The 14,198-nt window shown below is 46.4% G+C and overlaps 1 protein-coding gene across 1 annotated transcript; it reads right to left on the reverse strand.

The window, feature by feature from the left end:
- Positions 1–4,366: 4,366 nt before the first annotated feature.
- LOC133282165 (olfactory receptor 8I2-like) lies at positions 4,367–5,263 on the reverse strand (the record flags this gene model as incomplete). Its single annotated transcript, XM_061478240.1, has 1 exon — positions 4,367–5,263. A coding segment is annotated over one exon (897 nt), but the record flags the coding sequence as incomplete, so codon positions are not given.
- Between the last annotated feature and the right edge of the window lie 8,935 nt (positions 5,264–14,198).

Below are 14,198 nucleotides of genomic sequence, written 5' to 3' on the forward strand. Positions count from 1 at the left end.
TAGAACTCCTAATCTTTCCCTTTTTAACTCATTTGGTGTCAGCTGTCTGGAGGAGGAAGGAACTGAATGTCTTTACAGGAGCAGGTACAGCACATTCTAACCATGCTTTAAACTCTGCAGAGACTCGGTGATGTTAAGCATCCCCTCAATATAGGTCTCTGATAAATATTCTCTTGTCATCTCTTGGGTTTTTGTTTTGGGGGAAATAGATGTGATATCATAGGAGGTGGCAAAAATAAGCCCATGAGGAATTTCCCTCTTCAGTTTAACATTAGAAGTAGTACTGATTCAAGCAGTGATTCATCCAGAGGCAAGTTCAAGGAGGGATGAAGGGTTTTGAGGAGGTACATCTGAAAAACATCACTTTACTTTGGGCTAATGCAAGGAAATGCATAAAATCCCATTTGCTCCCAGAAGGATGTGCAGTGCAAAGTAAGGAAACGGGAGGAGAAGCAGAGCCACTGAGCTGCCAGAGGATGAGCATGGTACGTGCTGCGATTGAGCATTGGGAAGATGCTAAATCTCTGTGTGACCAGGACATCCCAGGCTGGAGGCAGCAGAGCTGTGTCTGTCATCCTGCACCTTCCTTCCTACCACTGCAAACATTCAGCTGAGCCAAAGAGGTTTCACAGCACTGTGTGCGTTGGAAGGAGCTTAAAGGCCACCTATTTCTAACCTCCTTGCTGTGGCCTTCATCTCATATCTGGTTTAGGAGAAGTAGCAGCTGAGAGTAGGATTTTCCCCAATTGCCAAGGATTTTAGTATGATTGAATGTAATGACTTTAGGGAGAAGTATGGTTTTCTTCCCCTATTTTCTTGCTGTGGGGCTGCTGTAAGTGATATTTCCTCCCATCCAACTCTTCCCCAACACAACCTGTTAACTGAGAAGGTACCACTGAGGAATGCTGCAGAACTTCATGCTCTGCAAAGCAGAAATAACCAACTGCAACCTGTTAGAGACCTTCAGCAGTAAGCTCTTTCTGTAGCAAATAGAGACCTGGATGCATTGCAGGAGAGTGGGGATCATCTATTACTTCATGGTACTTTGCACATGGCTGCACCCAAGTTAGTCCTGACATTGTGTTTTTCATAGCTAAAAATAAAAGAGAAAGACTCCCAGCATCATTTCTGTTAGTTGGACATAGAAATCATGACTAAGCATACCCACTGTATGGTATACCTAGAATTTTAACTTGTTTTTTTCCCCCTCAGATGTAGGAGTTTGCATTTGGATGCCTGATGTAGAGTGAAACAAAATCTATCTGGAGCACCCAGTTGAACAGGGGTCATTTTCCCTAAGAGACAGACACAGACAAGGAGGGGGAGATGTTTATAACACTTAGTTTCCATTAGAGCTTGCCTTGTCCCTAGCTTGGACACCAGAGGGTCTTGCCTCTCATTGAGAGTTGTTCGTGCTGTTTGCATGATGCAAGATGCCTCAAGGGAACAGCCAGGACCAGTTATTCCCAATGGGAAGGTGAGCTGGGAGCTGAAAGTGCCCACAAAGCAGAGCACGGTCCCCGTGTGCCTGAGCACAGCAGCAGCTTCCACTGATAGCCCAGGGGAAACTGAGAGTCAGGTTCATGGTTGCTACTGACCAGGAGCAAGCCCAGTTAAAGCACAGCCCTGGAAGTGGGCCCAGTGCCAGGACTGAGCTTAAATAGAGCCTGAGCCCTTGGCAGAGGGTGTGTGAGAAGGACCCAGGTGATGCTGGCCATGGCAATTACTGTGGCTGCACTCCCTGATGTCTCAAGGAGAGGGGAACTGGGTTTTCCACCACCCAATGCCCTAAACACAGTGGCAGCTGTAGAATTATAGAGTGGTTTGGGTTGGAAAGGACCTTGGTTCCAACCCCCTGCCATGGACAGTGATACCACACACTAGACCATGTCACCCAAGAGTCTGTCCAACCTGGCCTTGAACACTGCCAGGGGGATGGAGCAGCCACAGCTTCTCTGGGCACCCTGTGCCAGCGCCTCAGCACCCTCACAGGGAAGAGCTTCTGCCTAAGAGCTCATCTCAGTCTCCCCTCAGGCAGGTTCAAGCCATTCCCCTTGGCCTGTCCCTACAGGCCCTGATGAAGAGTCCCTCTCTTACTCTATCTAAGTTGCTTCACATGTTGTGTTCTCTTTTCTTGAGGGAATTGTCCAAATATCTCTATTTTTCATGAAAACTCCATCAGAAACTTTGATTAAAAGCTTATAAAGTGAGCATTTCACTTCACACCAATTTAAATTAGATTTTGACTGGTTGCCATTGCATTCATTCATTATTCATCACAGATCTTTGCAGAAGACCACGGTTTCCAAAGATGCTTATTTTAAACCACAAATTTATTCAGTTTGTCATTATACAAGTACATGTTCTTCCAGCAGTTGTACACTTCATTAAACAGAAATGGTGTGTTTGGATTAAATGTTAAAACTCCTCCATCTACTGTTTCATTTAGAGCATCTTCCTCCTCAATAATGTGATGACATACAGAAGGGGATGTGACATGGTCAAATCCACAAAGCACAGACCTGGTACTGAGCACCCAAAAAGGAAAAGATGTAAAGACCAGACATCCCAGGAAGATATTAGTTGGGACACACTTCTGGCCACATGCTAACCTATGTGCGCTATCACAAGTCCTTAGCAGTGCTCCAGCTCACTTACACGGGATAAATGTATTGGATGCTCATATCAGGTATCACAGAATCTCAGACTGGTTTATGTTGGAAGGGACCTAAGAGCTCTCAACTTCCAACCCCTGCCATGGGCAGGGACCCCTTCCACTAGAGCAGCTTGCTCCAAGCCCCTGTGTCCTACCTGGCCTTCAACACTGCCAGGGATGGGGCAGCCACAGCTTCTCTGGGCACCCTGTGCTAGCACCTCGGCACCCTCATAGTGAAGAATTCCTTCCTTACATAAAATCTGGATCCCCCCTGTTTCAGTCTGAACCCATTACCCCTTGTCCTATCCCTACAGTCCCTGATGAAGAGTCCCTCTCCTGCATCCTTGTAGCCCCCTTCAGACACTGGAAGCTGCTCTGAGGTCTCCAAGCAGCTTCTCTTCTCCAGGCTGAACAGCCCCAATGTTCTCAGCCTGGTGCCATACGGGAGCTGCTCCAGCCCCTGAGCATCCTCGTGGCCTCCTCTGGACTTACTCCAGCAGCTCCATGGCCTTCTTATATTCCCTGCAGAGAAGGACTTGGGGGTGCTGGGCGATGAGAAAATGAACATGAGCCAGCAGTGTGTGCTTGCAGCCCAGAAAGCAACCGTATCCTGGGCTGCATCAAAAGGAGCGTGACCAGCAGGTCGAAGGAGGTGATCCTGCCCCTCTACCCTGCTCTCGTCAGAGCTCACCTGGAGCATTGTGTGCAGTTCTGGTGTCCTCAACATAAAAAGGACATGGAACTGTTGGAACAAGTCCAGAGGAGGCCACGAGGATGATCAGGGACTGAAGCACCTCCTGTATGAAGACAGGCTGTGAAATTTGGGGCAGTTCAGCCTGGAGAAGGCTGAGTGGATACCTCATAGCAGCCTTCAGTATCTGAAAAGGGAGTTTAAAGGATGCTGGGAATGGACTCCTCATTAGCACGGTACTGACAGGACAAGGGCAACAGGTTAAAACTTAAACAGGGGAAGTTTAGGTTGGATATAAGGAAGAAATTCTTTCTTGTGAGGGTACTGAGGCACTGGAATGGGTTGCCAAGGGAGGTTGTGAATGTTCTATCCCGGGCAGTGTTCAAGGCCAGGTTGGACAGAGCCTTGGGTGACATGGTTTAGTGTGAGGCGTACCTACCAATGGCAGGGGGGCTGGAAATGGATGATCTTAAGGTCCTTTCAAACCCTAACTATTCTATGGTTCTAAGATTCTGTAGACACGAAAACTGTATCAGAACTGCAGGGGATACCAGAGCTGTATTGAACCGTTGGTCTTTCCCTCAGGTCTTCAAGCTCGTTTGGGATGAACAAGTATCACCAGGCAATGGAGACAGTGGTCACTGCCTTAAATCAAGGATGAGCCTCTTTTTTGTGGGCACTAGTTTCATTTAGGACTATTTAGACACAAAACACCATGGTGCTGTCTCAGGTGTGCTATTGAAGAGCTGATACTTATTTGAATTAATTATTGAAGGCTCAGGCCACGCTTAAAAACACCTGAAGGTGTTTAAAGACAACAATTTGTTGTGCTGTTTATCCATGCCCTGCACTTGCTGTGTGATCTCCTTATCTCTAATAATGACCAGTGGTGAGCAATAATGACCAATAATGGCCAGTAATGCTCAATTCCATAATCACATATTCCACATATTCCTTCCTTACCTCCACAGTACTGTAGAGCTCCAAATGTGCTTTCAAACCCTGCATAGATGTGGCAGCAGCTTTCGCTCCCACAGCCTCCTCAGAGCCCCCTTCACCTCCTTGTTCCTCAAGCTGTAGATGAGGGGGTTGAGGGTTGGGGTGAGGATGCCGTAACACACTGACACCAGCTTTGCCTGATCCCATGAAGATGCCTCATGAGGCTGGACATAGGTGAGGATCCCGGGTGCATAGAAGATGGTGATGGCAGCCAAGTGGGAGGCGCAGGTAGAGAAGACCTTCAGCCTCCTCATGGCCAAAGGGATCTGCAGGACGGTGTGGAGGATGTAGGTGTAGGACACCAAGATCATCAGGAGAGAGACCATGACGTTAAACACAGTGTTGTAAACCTGCAAGACCTCATTTGTGCTTGTGTCTGAGCAGGAGAGCTGCAGGAGGGTGGGCAGCTCACAGAAGAAGTGGTTGATGCTCCTGGCCTGACAGAAGGACAACCTCCCTGCCAGCGTGATGTGCACCAGGGAGGTGAGGAACCCGATGGTGTACACCAGCACCATCATGCCATAGCAACGCGCCCTGGTCATGGCAATGGTGTAGAGCAGGGGCTTGCACACAGCTGTGTATCGGTCATAAGCCATTATCCCATGGGGGAAGCACTCACAGATAGCCAGAGCCAGGAAAATATACATCTGGGCAAAGCAACCCCAAAAGGAGATGTGGCTTCTCCCCAGCAGGAAGGTCTCCAGAGCTTTTGGGATGATAGCAGAGGAAAGGCAAACATCCATGCAAGATAAGTGGCTCAGGAAGAAGTACATGGGGATGTGGAGGTGGGGGTCAGTGTTGATCAGCAGGATCATCGTCAGGTTCCCCAGCACCATGAAAACATAGAGGGATACGAAGACTGTGAAGATGGTGGTTTGTAGCTCTGGGGCATCAGAGAAACCCAAGAGGATGAAGCTGGAGAGAACCGTGAGGTTTCCTGTATCTGTCATTTCAACAAGTTGATGGATTTGGATTGAAATGAAAGGAATCAGTGAAATACATCCCTACAAGAGAAATAATGTGGAAGTTTAGTTGGAGTATAATCCACAAAGTAAATGCAATGGAAAATGGTGTATTTGTAATGGTGTATTTCTGTGTGTAGCCCAAGATCTGAAGTCAAAGAGGTGAAGGAGCTCATTACACAACCTGAAATTAAAAGAGAATAATTCTACGATGATTAATATACACTGCACTAATGAAACACTGGGAAACATCATGTCTATCCAAATGTAATGCAACAAAATCAAATTAGTACGTCCACAAATGTGGAAAACAGAAAACATTTTGTCTTTTCTGATTTCTGGGAATTTTAAGGACCTTTTTTTCTCTCTTTTTCTGTATTTTTCAGAGTGGATCAGTGCTCTTCTCTAGATTCATTACTTGTGCTGCATCCTTTTCATCACAACACAAAGCCATGTACTTGAAATTTGCTTTAAGTTCTAAGTTTATCTGCTTTTGAGGGACTCCCACCCTGCATAATGTTAAGGGAAAGCAGTGGTCTTAGCTCTAGCAGAGCTTTCCTGTGATTGCAGTGAGCTGCCTATGACCAACCCAAATATGCACCTAAGGGTGTAAAATATATCATATATAAACCAAAATTTTAAGGCTTTAGCTTGGATATTCTCCACAATTCAATTCCTCTGCAGATGAATTACTTGATGGAATATCAATCTATGAATGGCTACATCAGTGCTAAAATACCCCTAAATCTGTTGTAGATGGGGTCAGGAACGTGGGTTTTTGAAGCAAAGCTACCCCGTACTAGTGCACGTTTATTCAAACCACATACTATCATAGAATGCTTTGGGTTGAAGGGACCTTAAAACTCATCCAGTCCCAGCCTCCTGCCAAGAACCCCCACGCTGCATAAAGTTAAGGGAATACAGTGGTCTTAGCTCTAGCAGAGCTTTGCTGGGATTGCAGTGAGCTTCCTATGACCAACCCAAATATCCATCTAAGAGTGTAAAATACAAAATATACCATATATAAATCAAATTTTTAAGGCTTTAGCTTGGATATTCTCATGCTAAAATATCCCTAAATCACTTGTAGATGGGGTCAGGAAGGTTGGTGTTTTTGAAGCAAACCTGCCCCATACTAGGGCACTTTTATTCACATCATCGGATATAAGACAATGTTTTGGGTTGAAGGGAGGTTAAAGCTCACCCAGCTCCAACCCCTGCCATGGGCAGGGATGCCTTCCACTGGAGCAACTTGCTCCAAGCCGCTGTGTCCAACCTGGCCATGAACACTGACAAGGATGGGGCAGCCACAGCTTCTCTGGGCACCCTGTGCCAGTGCCTCAGCACCCTCACAGGGAAGAACTTCCTTAACTCAAACCTGAATTTCTCTGTTTTAGTTTAAACCCATCACCCCTTGCCATATCAATACAGTCCCTGAAGAACAGTGAAATTCAACATGCCATCAAAGCATGGGTGAGGTAACATGACCAGGGTCAAACTGGACCCACCACCCATCAAACCCTTTTGTACCTGCTTGGTTAAAGAGGAAGGTAGTGGTGGATGCAGTGCCTACAGCTCCTCCTGGAGACCATGCGATGGGTTGAAGGAGAAATGCCTGCGAGCAGGATGCTCCAGGCTGGCTGCTGGAGGGGTTTTATCTCACAGGAGGCATTACCTCAGAGGCTTGTGTTGTGCAAACTGTTCTCCCAAAGGACACTCCTCCATCAGATAATTAGTTTGACTTGATCAGCAAAACAACCTCTCAAGTCCTCTCTCCCCAAACTCCTTCTGGCTGCATCAACACCTCCAAGACCAGTTCTCCTGTAGAGACCTATCCAGGAAGACAGGCCCAGGACAGTTTGCTTTGTATTTCCCCATCTATCACATACCTCTTCCTTTCAGTGTTTCCCTGAGGAAGCCCTTTACATCCACAGGGTTCATCTAATATTGCATTGGAGGGAGCTGAAAACAAGCACAACAAAGTATCATCTGTGTGGATGGTTTGTGCTGGTCATGGGGAGTCCTTTCCATCACATACATTTATTTCCATACAGTTGACTAGTGAATGTACACCACTTTGGTCAAAAGCATTGGCTCAAAATGTGGCTGCTTTGAGGATATATCAGGATGAAGTCAGATTTCCCAGTCTTCATCTGAAGAATTCTGAGTGTTGGTGGGTCCCGAATATTTCTCCTAGATGAAGAGACATGATAAAACCCTTAGTAGAAATATTAAATGATAACCTTGTCCCAGACATTTAGAAATGACAAAGGATGGAGCAGATAGAAGAGAAAACCAAGCTATGAAAGTGTGGGAAGCAAGAAAGGGTAGAATGTAGATAGCTTTAGATGTTTTCAATGTCAACCTGTTTTTCTGCTGGAAGGCACCAGACTGACAGTCCAGGAGATGCACTGGAGGAGGGTAGAAAATTATTTCTGAGTGGATTTGAATGTCTTTCTTCCCCATTGGGTACTGGGCTAAAACCAAGGCTTGTGAAGTGGGAAAATCAGTATAACAGAGGGAGAAATAACCCTCAATCAAATTCTGGAAAGAAGAAAAATATATAATTCAAAGATTATTGAAAAGAACTACATGAAGGCAAAAAGAGGCACTGAGAATACCTGGGTGCGATTGTGCAGGGTGAATAATGCAGCTTGAAGTCCCAGATGCAGACAGCTGGGTATTGTACTTGCTCCATCGGGCTCATCAGGATACCCATGCCAGCAGCACCTTGGGTGTTCAGGGGAGAGGAAGACCCCAAATCCTTCCTCTTTACTAGCATTCTTGCTCTTTCCACCCCTACTTAAATTCACAGCAGAGCAGAGGCTCAGATATGACTTGTCCCCATTTAACACAAGGGCTTTGTTGACCAATAGACTGCTGCAGCTTTATTTCTTAGAATTGCAGCCTGGTTTGTGTTGGAAGGGACCTTAAAGCTCATCCAGCTCCAACCCCTGCCACAGGCAGGGACCCCTTCCACTAGATCAGCTTGCTCCAAGACCCTGTGTCCAACCTGGCCTTGAACACTGCCAGGGATGGGGCAGCCACAGCTTTTCTGGGCACCCTGTGCCAGCACCTCAGCACCCTCCCAGGGAAGAGCTTCTGCCTAAGAGCTCACCTCAATATCCCCTCTGTCATTTCACGTGACCAAACCTTGTGGTCTGGAGTTGAAACACCTGGAAATATCAGTTAATATTTCCTTAAAACCAGAAATAACACCATAAACATTTGCTAATATAAGACGTGAGCTCAGGTACCAGTTGGTTTGATGCCAGCAGGGCAAAGCCACCACCTTCTCCCTTTTGCTCTCTGAAGTTGGAAGTAAAGTTTATTGTTATGTTTAATAGCATATAAATAATAAGATACATGAATTTCAAGTAATATTTTAGTAACAATCACTTTGGACAACAACTGTCTTTCCAATACACAGTCACTCTCAGGTCTCAGACTGCAGCCAGAGAAAGTCCTGTCCATCAGAGTATAGCATGTAGTTCTGGTTTAAGGAGAAGCGTGTTTTCCAGCTGTCATGCTTCCAAGTATGTTTAGTCCCTTCTTTGTGAAGGTGCCTTATCCACCCATCCTCATCAAGGTGCTATATCCAACCATCCTCTTCGACGTGCATTATCCAGCCATCCTTGAAGGTGCAATATCCAGCCTGCTGCTTCTCACCGTGGCAGGGTAGCCCTCTCAGCTGACTAGGAACCATGAATGGACAAAGAGCAGAGGACTCTACTTTCTGCTTTCCTCATGGCATTCTTCATATCCGCATTTCTTAGGCTGTGGATGAGAAGGTTCAGCATGGGGACAGCCACAGAGTACAGCATGGAGACCACCTCGTCATGCTTCCAGGACTGGCTGGAGCTGGGCCGGAGGTACATGAAGAGGGAGCTGCCATAGTACAAAGCAGTGGAGATGAAGTGAGAGGCACAGGTGGAGAAAGCTTTTCATTGACCAACCACAGACCGCATCTGCATGACAGTGAAAAGGAGCAACAAGCAGGAGATGAGGATGAAGACCGTGGTGCTCAGTACCTTGAACCCCACCACGGCAGCAACCATCACCTCAATGGCAGGGGTGTTAGAGCAGGAGAGGGCTAGCAGTGGTGGTCCATCACAGAAGAAGTGATTGATCGTCTTGGACTGACAGAACGGGAGACGAAATATGGGAACAGTGTGTATGGTAGAGCTGATCAGGCCAGCTAAGTAGGCACCAGCCAACATCCCAACGCAAAGCCTTTGGGATATGACTGTGGAGTAGAGAAGGGGGTTAAAAATGGCCATGTAGTGATCATAAGCCATAGCAGCCAGCACGTAGCACTCGGTGGTGGCACAGGTTGCAAACGAGAAGAGCTGAGTGGCACATCTAATAAGGAAATCACTTTCTGCTCCACTAGAATATTGAGCAAGGCTTGAGAGATGATGGTAGAGGAGTAGCAGACATCCAGGAGAGGCAACTGAAAATTCTGAATAGGCCCAAATCCCTCAATAATATTAAGAAAGTCACGTTTTGTCTATCAATCAGCTACACCACTTTAAGTCAATGTAAAGGGTGTATATATACATATATACACGCACATACATATATATAAGTCAATAGGAGGTAAATTTTTTTTGAGAGAGGAAAACATCAAGTTCCCAAGGCCAGTCTTGGCTGAACACCACAACCACCACCAACACACTTGGAAGCAAGTAGGTATTTTAAGGCAAGGAGGAAGGGCAACACCAGAATGAATAAACTGCAGGGTTCCTCATAGTTCCTCTCAAGCCATTCACACATGGAAGTCCTTGAATTCCTGAGTAACTGCTGGGAAAAGGGAATTATTTCTCATCTTTTGGGTGCTGCCAGTCTAGTGTGATACATGAGGAATAAATAGCTGTTCTCTGTGACCCAGGAGGAGCTCTTTGAGAGCAAATGTGGCTTTCCTTAGGGTAGGATGGTGCAGAGCCAGGATTACTCATCCCACTTTGCTTTAGACATGATGCCTAACTTGGAGACAAAAGATACATTCAGGCTTGATCAAACATAAATTCTGCCTGGGAGAAATCAGCAGCTCCTAAAATCACAGCTTACGACAGGCAGAATAAATCTTCATTGATTTTTCCTGCCTAACATTAATCATCACTTGAGAGAGTTACAGCAGAGAGCAAAGCAGGAGTGCGCGTGGCTGGTATCTGACAAGCAGAGCCATGCTAAAGAGTCATCATTATTTGATGACCTTTTGCTGAAGGGGTGAGCTCCCCCTCCAGAGCCAGACTCCTCAGTTCAGATGTCCTGTGAGCAACGCATGTGGTCTCCTGGTGTTATTAATGGGGATTTAGAGCTGCTTTTCACTGCTCACATAGAGATGCTGGAGGCAAAGCAGCTCCTGAGCCATCACCACGGAGCTGGAAGATGTGACCCAACTAATGAAAATCAAACTGTTTGGGTCTGGGGCTCAATCCTCCCCCTGAGGCAGCATCCACCTGCCCAGACACACACATCTCCTGCCAGGGGACAATTGACCTGAAGCTCACAATTAACAAAGACTCACCCTCGCTTTTTCTTGCTTGACAAAGCAAGTGCTTGGTCTGAAGTGATCCAAGGCGCAGATATGAAACCTGGAATGTTTCTAAGGCTGCAGCTTGTGCTATACACGACAGCTTCCCCCCAGCAATCACATCTCCCTGCAGCTTGCGCACACTCACTGGAATGGAGATAAATTAAACTGAAAACCCATAACTTGCTGCCTTCGTTTAGATATTATCCATGCAGGTTGTGGGTCCACACTCTGCTGAAGAGTTAACTGAATATTTATCTCTGTATTCCTGGGGAAAGGACCTCCATTTGTGGCTTTCCTACTCCGATTTGGCAACGTCTTGTTTTTTGGCCAAGCTTTCAACAAGCTGCAATAGGACTCACCAAGCAGACTGTTGCTAGTGTTATCCAAGATGTAACTCTTGACATGGATAAGGGAACAACCGACTGCTGTTGAGATCCTACAGCAGAGAAAAACCTTGCAGCACAACCTCCTGGTTAGGTAGCAGTGAACTTGTTCTCATAGAACCATAGAATCCCAGAGAGGTTTGTTTTGGAAAGGAACATAAGGCTCATCCAGCACCAACCCCTGCCACGGGCAGGGACCCCTTCCACTAAAGCAGCTTGCTCCAAGCCCCTGGGTCCAACCTTGAGCACTGCCAGGAATGGGGCAGCCACAGCTTCTGTGGCCACCCTGTGCCAGCGCCTCAGCGCCCTCCCAGGGAAGAGCTTCTGCCTAAGAGCTCATCTCAGTCTCCCCTCTGGCAGTCCAAAGCCATCATGGTGGATGTCATCCTCAAGATTTCAGTACAGGCACAAGGGGAAGGTGCCAGATATATAAAGTTATAACGCACTGGTTAGCTGCTCTTTCGAGAGTCATACAGCACAAACTATCAAATGAGTAAAGAAAAGGATCGTTTAAAATAGGAAGCAAAAGAGCCCCATGCTCACACCACCAGCATCCCTCTGGTTCCTCAAGGGGATGGTTTCTGCTGCCCTGATATAAAGCAGAGGAGGTAAGGTTTGCTACAAGGCCTGTGGATCCTGTGGAGGCCACAGGACAAAGCAGGGTTTTCATATCAGGGATTTCTTCCTCTTTGCTCTCAGATCCACTTGAAATGGGTTTTAATACTCCCAGCTTCTCCAGGCTCCAGCTAGAAGGGTAATGCTGCTCTGTCTTCCCCCATGCAGCATCTACCCGTCCTTCCAGAGCCTTGTCCTTTGTGGTATTCATAGAGCCAGGGGTAAAACAGGTCAGGGGATTACACATTAAGCGCCAGGGAGCTGTCAGACCAGGCAAGGGTCAGCCCAAAGGGCTCCCAAGAGCCAGGTCAGGATACACCCAACAGGTTTTAAAATTAATGGCACAAGAAGGTCTTATTTGAAAAATACCAGCCCAAAATCGTTGCCTTTAAGAGTTTTATCCATCCTTCAAACATCCCCAAAGGTAGTTTTTTTAGTACATAGCAGTATGTACTGTGTCATATACGTATTCAAAAACAAGATTACCTCTTGGGAAGCACTCTTAGATGTGTTCAACCCTCAGTGTAGGGAAAATACAGCTCTCCTTTATCTCAGTTTATGCTGCTACTTAGAATGAAAATATAAAAGCACAACTTCCTTTTCATTTTGATGCAGCTGCCTTTACTTTTCAATCAGAAATGCTTCCATTACTGTGCTCCCAAAGATGAGAGGGGGCTGCAGGGCCTTCCAGGAAAGGACAGAAATCACCTCTTTACTCCCAGAAAGCCCTAGTAGGGAATGACCCTGGTTATTCCTGCCTAGCACTTAATGTTCTGTAACAAACGGTGGGTTTCCTACCCCATGCAGGTTACCAGGATGGATCCACCAGTAACCCAGGAACCTGGTTACTGTATAGGCATCCTCACCCATTTAATTCAGCATCAGAGAGCACCTAAATAGGCCCAGCTCCTCCCCTGGGATGATTTAGGTGGTGATGGGTGTGATTTACATACATCAACAACAAGGAATTAAATCCTTCACCTCCATGGGATAAAGCTTGAGACCTTACCAGGTTTGAGATCTGATGTGTTTTCGTTTGCTTCCATTATGAAATCTGGGATGGCTTTGTCAGGAGTAAAGATGTGCAATGGGGATACTTTCTGAGAGGGATCTGTGGATCTAGAGGAAACAACTGATGGAGAAGGGAATCATTTAAAACACCACAAAGAAGCACTTCAAATTGTGTATGGATAGCACAGGCTATTTAATGAAAAAAACATTTAAAAGGCAGAGTGAATTTGATATCCTCAACAACAGAAGGACATGGATCAAGTCCAGACGAGGCCACGAGGATGATCAGGGGCTGGAGCACCTCCCATATGGAGCCAGGCTGAGAACATTGGGGCTGTTCAGCCTGGAGAAAAGAAGCTGTGTGGAGACCTCAGAGCAGCTTCCAGTGTCTGAAGGGGGCTACAAGGATGCTGGAGAGGGACTCTTCGTTAGGGACTGGATTGACAGGACAAGGGGTGATGAGTTCAAATGAAACACAGGGAGTTCAGGTTACAGATAACAAAGAAGCTCTTCCCTGTGAGGGTGCTGAGGCACTGGCACAGGGTGCTCAGAGAAGCTTTGGCTGCCCCATCCCTGGCAGTGTTCAAGGCCAGTCTGGACAGAGTGTTGGGTGACATGGTCTAGTGTGTAGTGTCCCTGACCATGGCAGGGGGTTGGAACCAAGCTCCTTTCCAACCCAAACCACTCTATGATTCTACAATAATCTACATTTCATATAACCTGAAGCCTCAGCCAAGAACTGCATTAGGAAAAGTGGGTTTTAAAGCATCATTTCTAAATGCGAGGGGACTTTCTTTGAAGCTTTTAAACTATCTGACATTGCTTTAACAGGGTCAGAAAATAAACTGTCTACATAGGATCAGCCAACTGTAGAGGCAACATGATGGCCTTAGTTTACTTATCTATTATTTCTCAGTTTCTTGGGTAAGAACAAGCCACTTGGCTACCCAAAGCTTCCCAGCACATAAGAGAAAGTTTTATCTTAAAGGAGTGGCTATTCCCAGCAGCGTCCACTAGGTGGTGGTGTTGTATAACAAATCCTGATCCATGAGTTTCTAGCCACTTATTTCAAAACTTCTGCCTTTTGATACCTAGAGGGATTCCTGTGACCATTTTGCACCTCTTGAAGGTGACCGCAGAGAGCAATGGTACCAAGAAGGAACAAAAATCACATAGGAAAAGGAACGGATTTGGTTCAGAAGTAGATGAATACAGCTTTGACGGGGAAATGGACATCTAAAGAGCAGGCATACGTGGATACTGTCACGTCCTGCTGGCAACAGTAAGAGTCAGCTTCAGGCTGGTAACTTTAGTAAAGAGTAAGAACAAAGAATAAGAGTAA

The sequence above is a fragment of the Pezoporus flaviventris genome, unplaced genomic scaffold (genome assembly GCF_033815535.1).
Source record: "Pezoporus flaviventris isolate CSIRO_AGI_PZ_B2104156 unplaced genomic scaffold, CSIRO_AGI_Pfla_v1 ptg000116l, whole genome shotgun sequence".
Classification (NCBI taxonomy): Eukaryota; Metazoa; Chordata; class Aves; order Psittaciformes; family Psittacidae; genus Pezoporus; species Pezoporus flaviventris.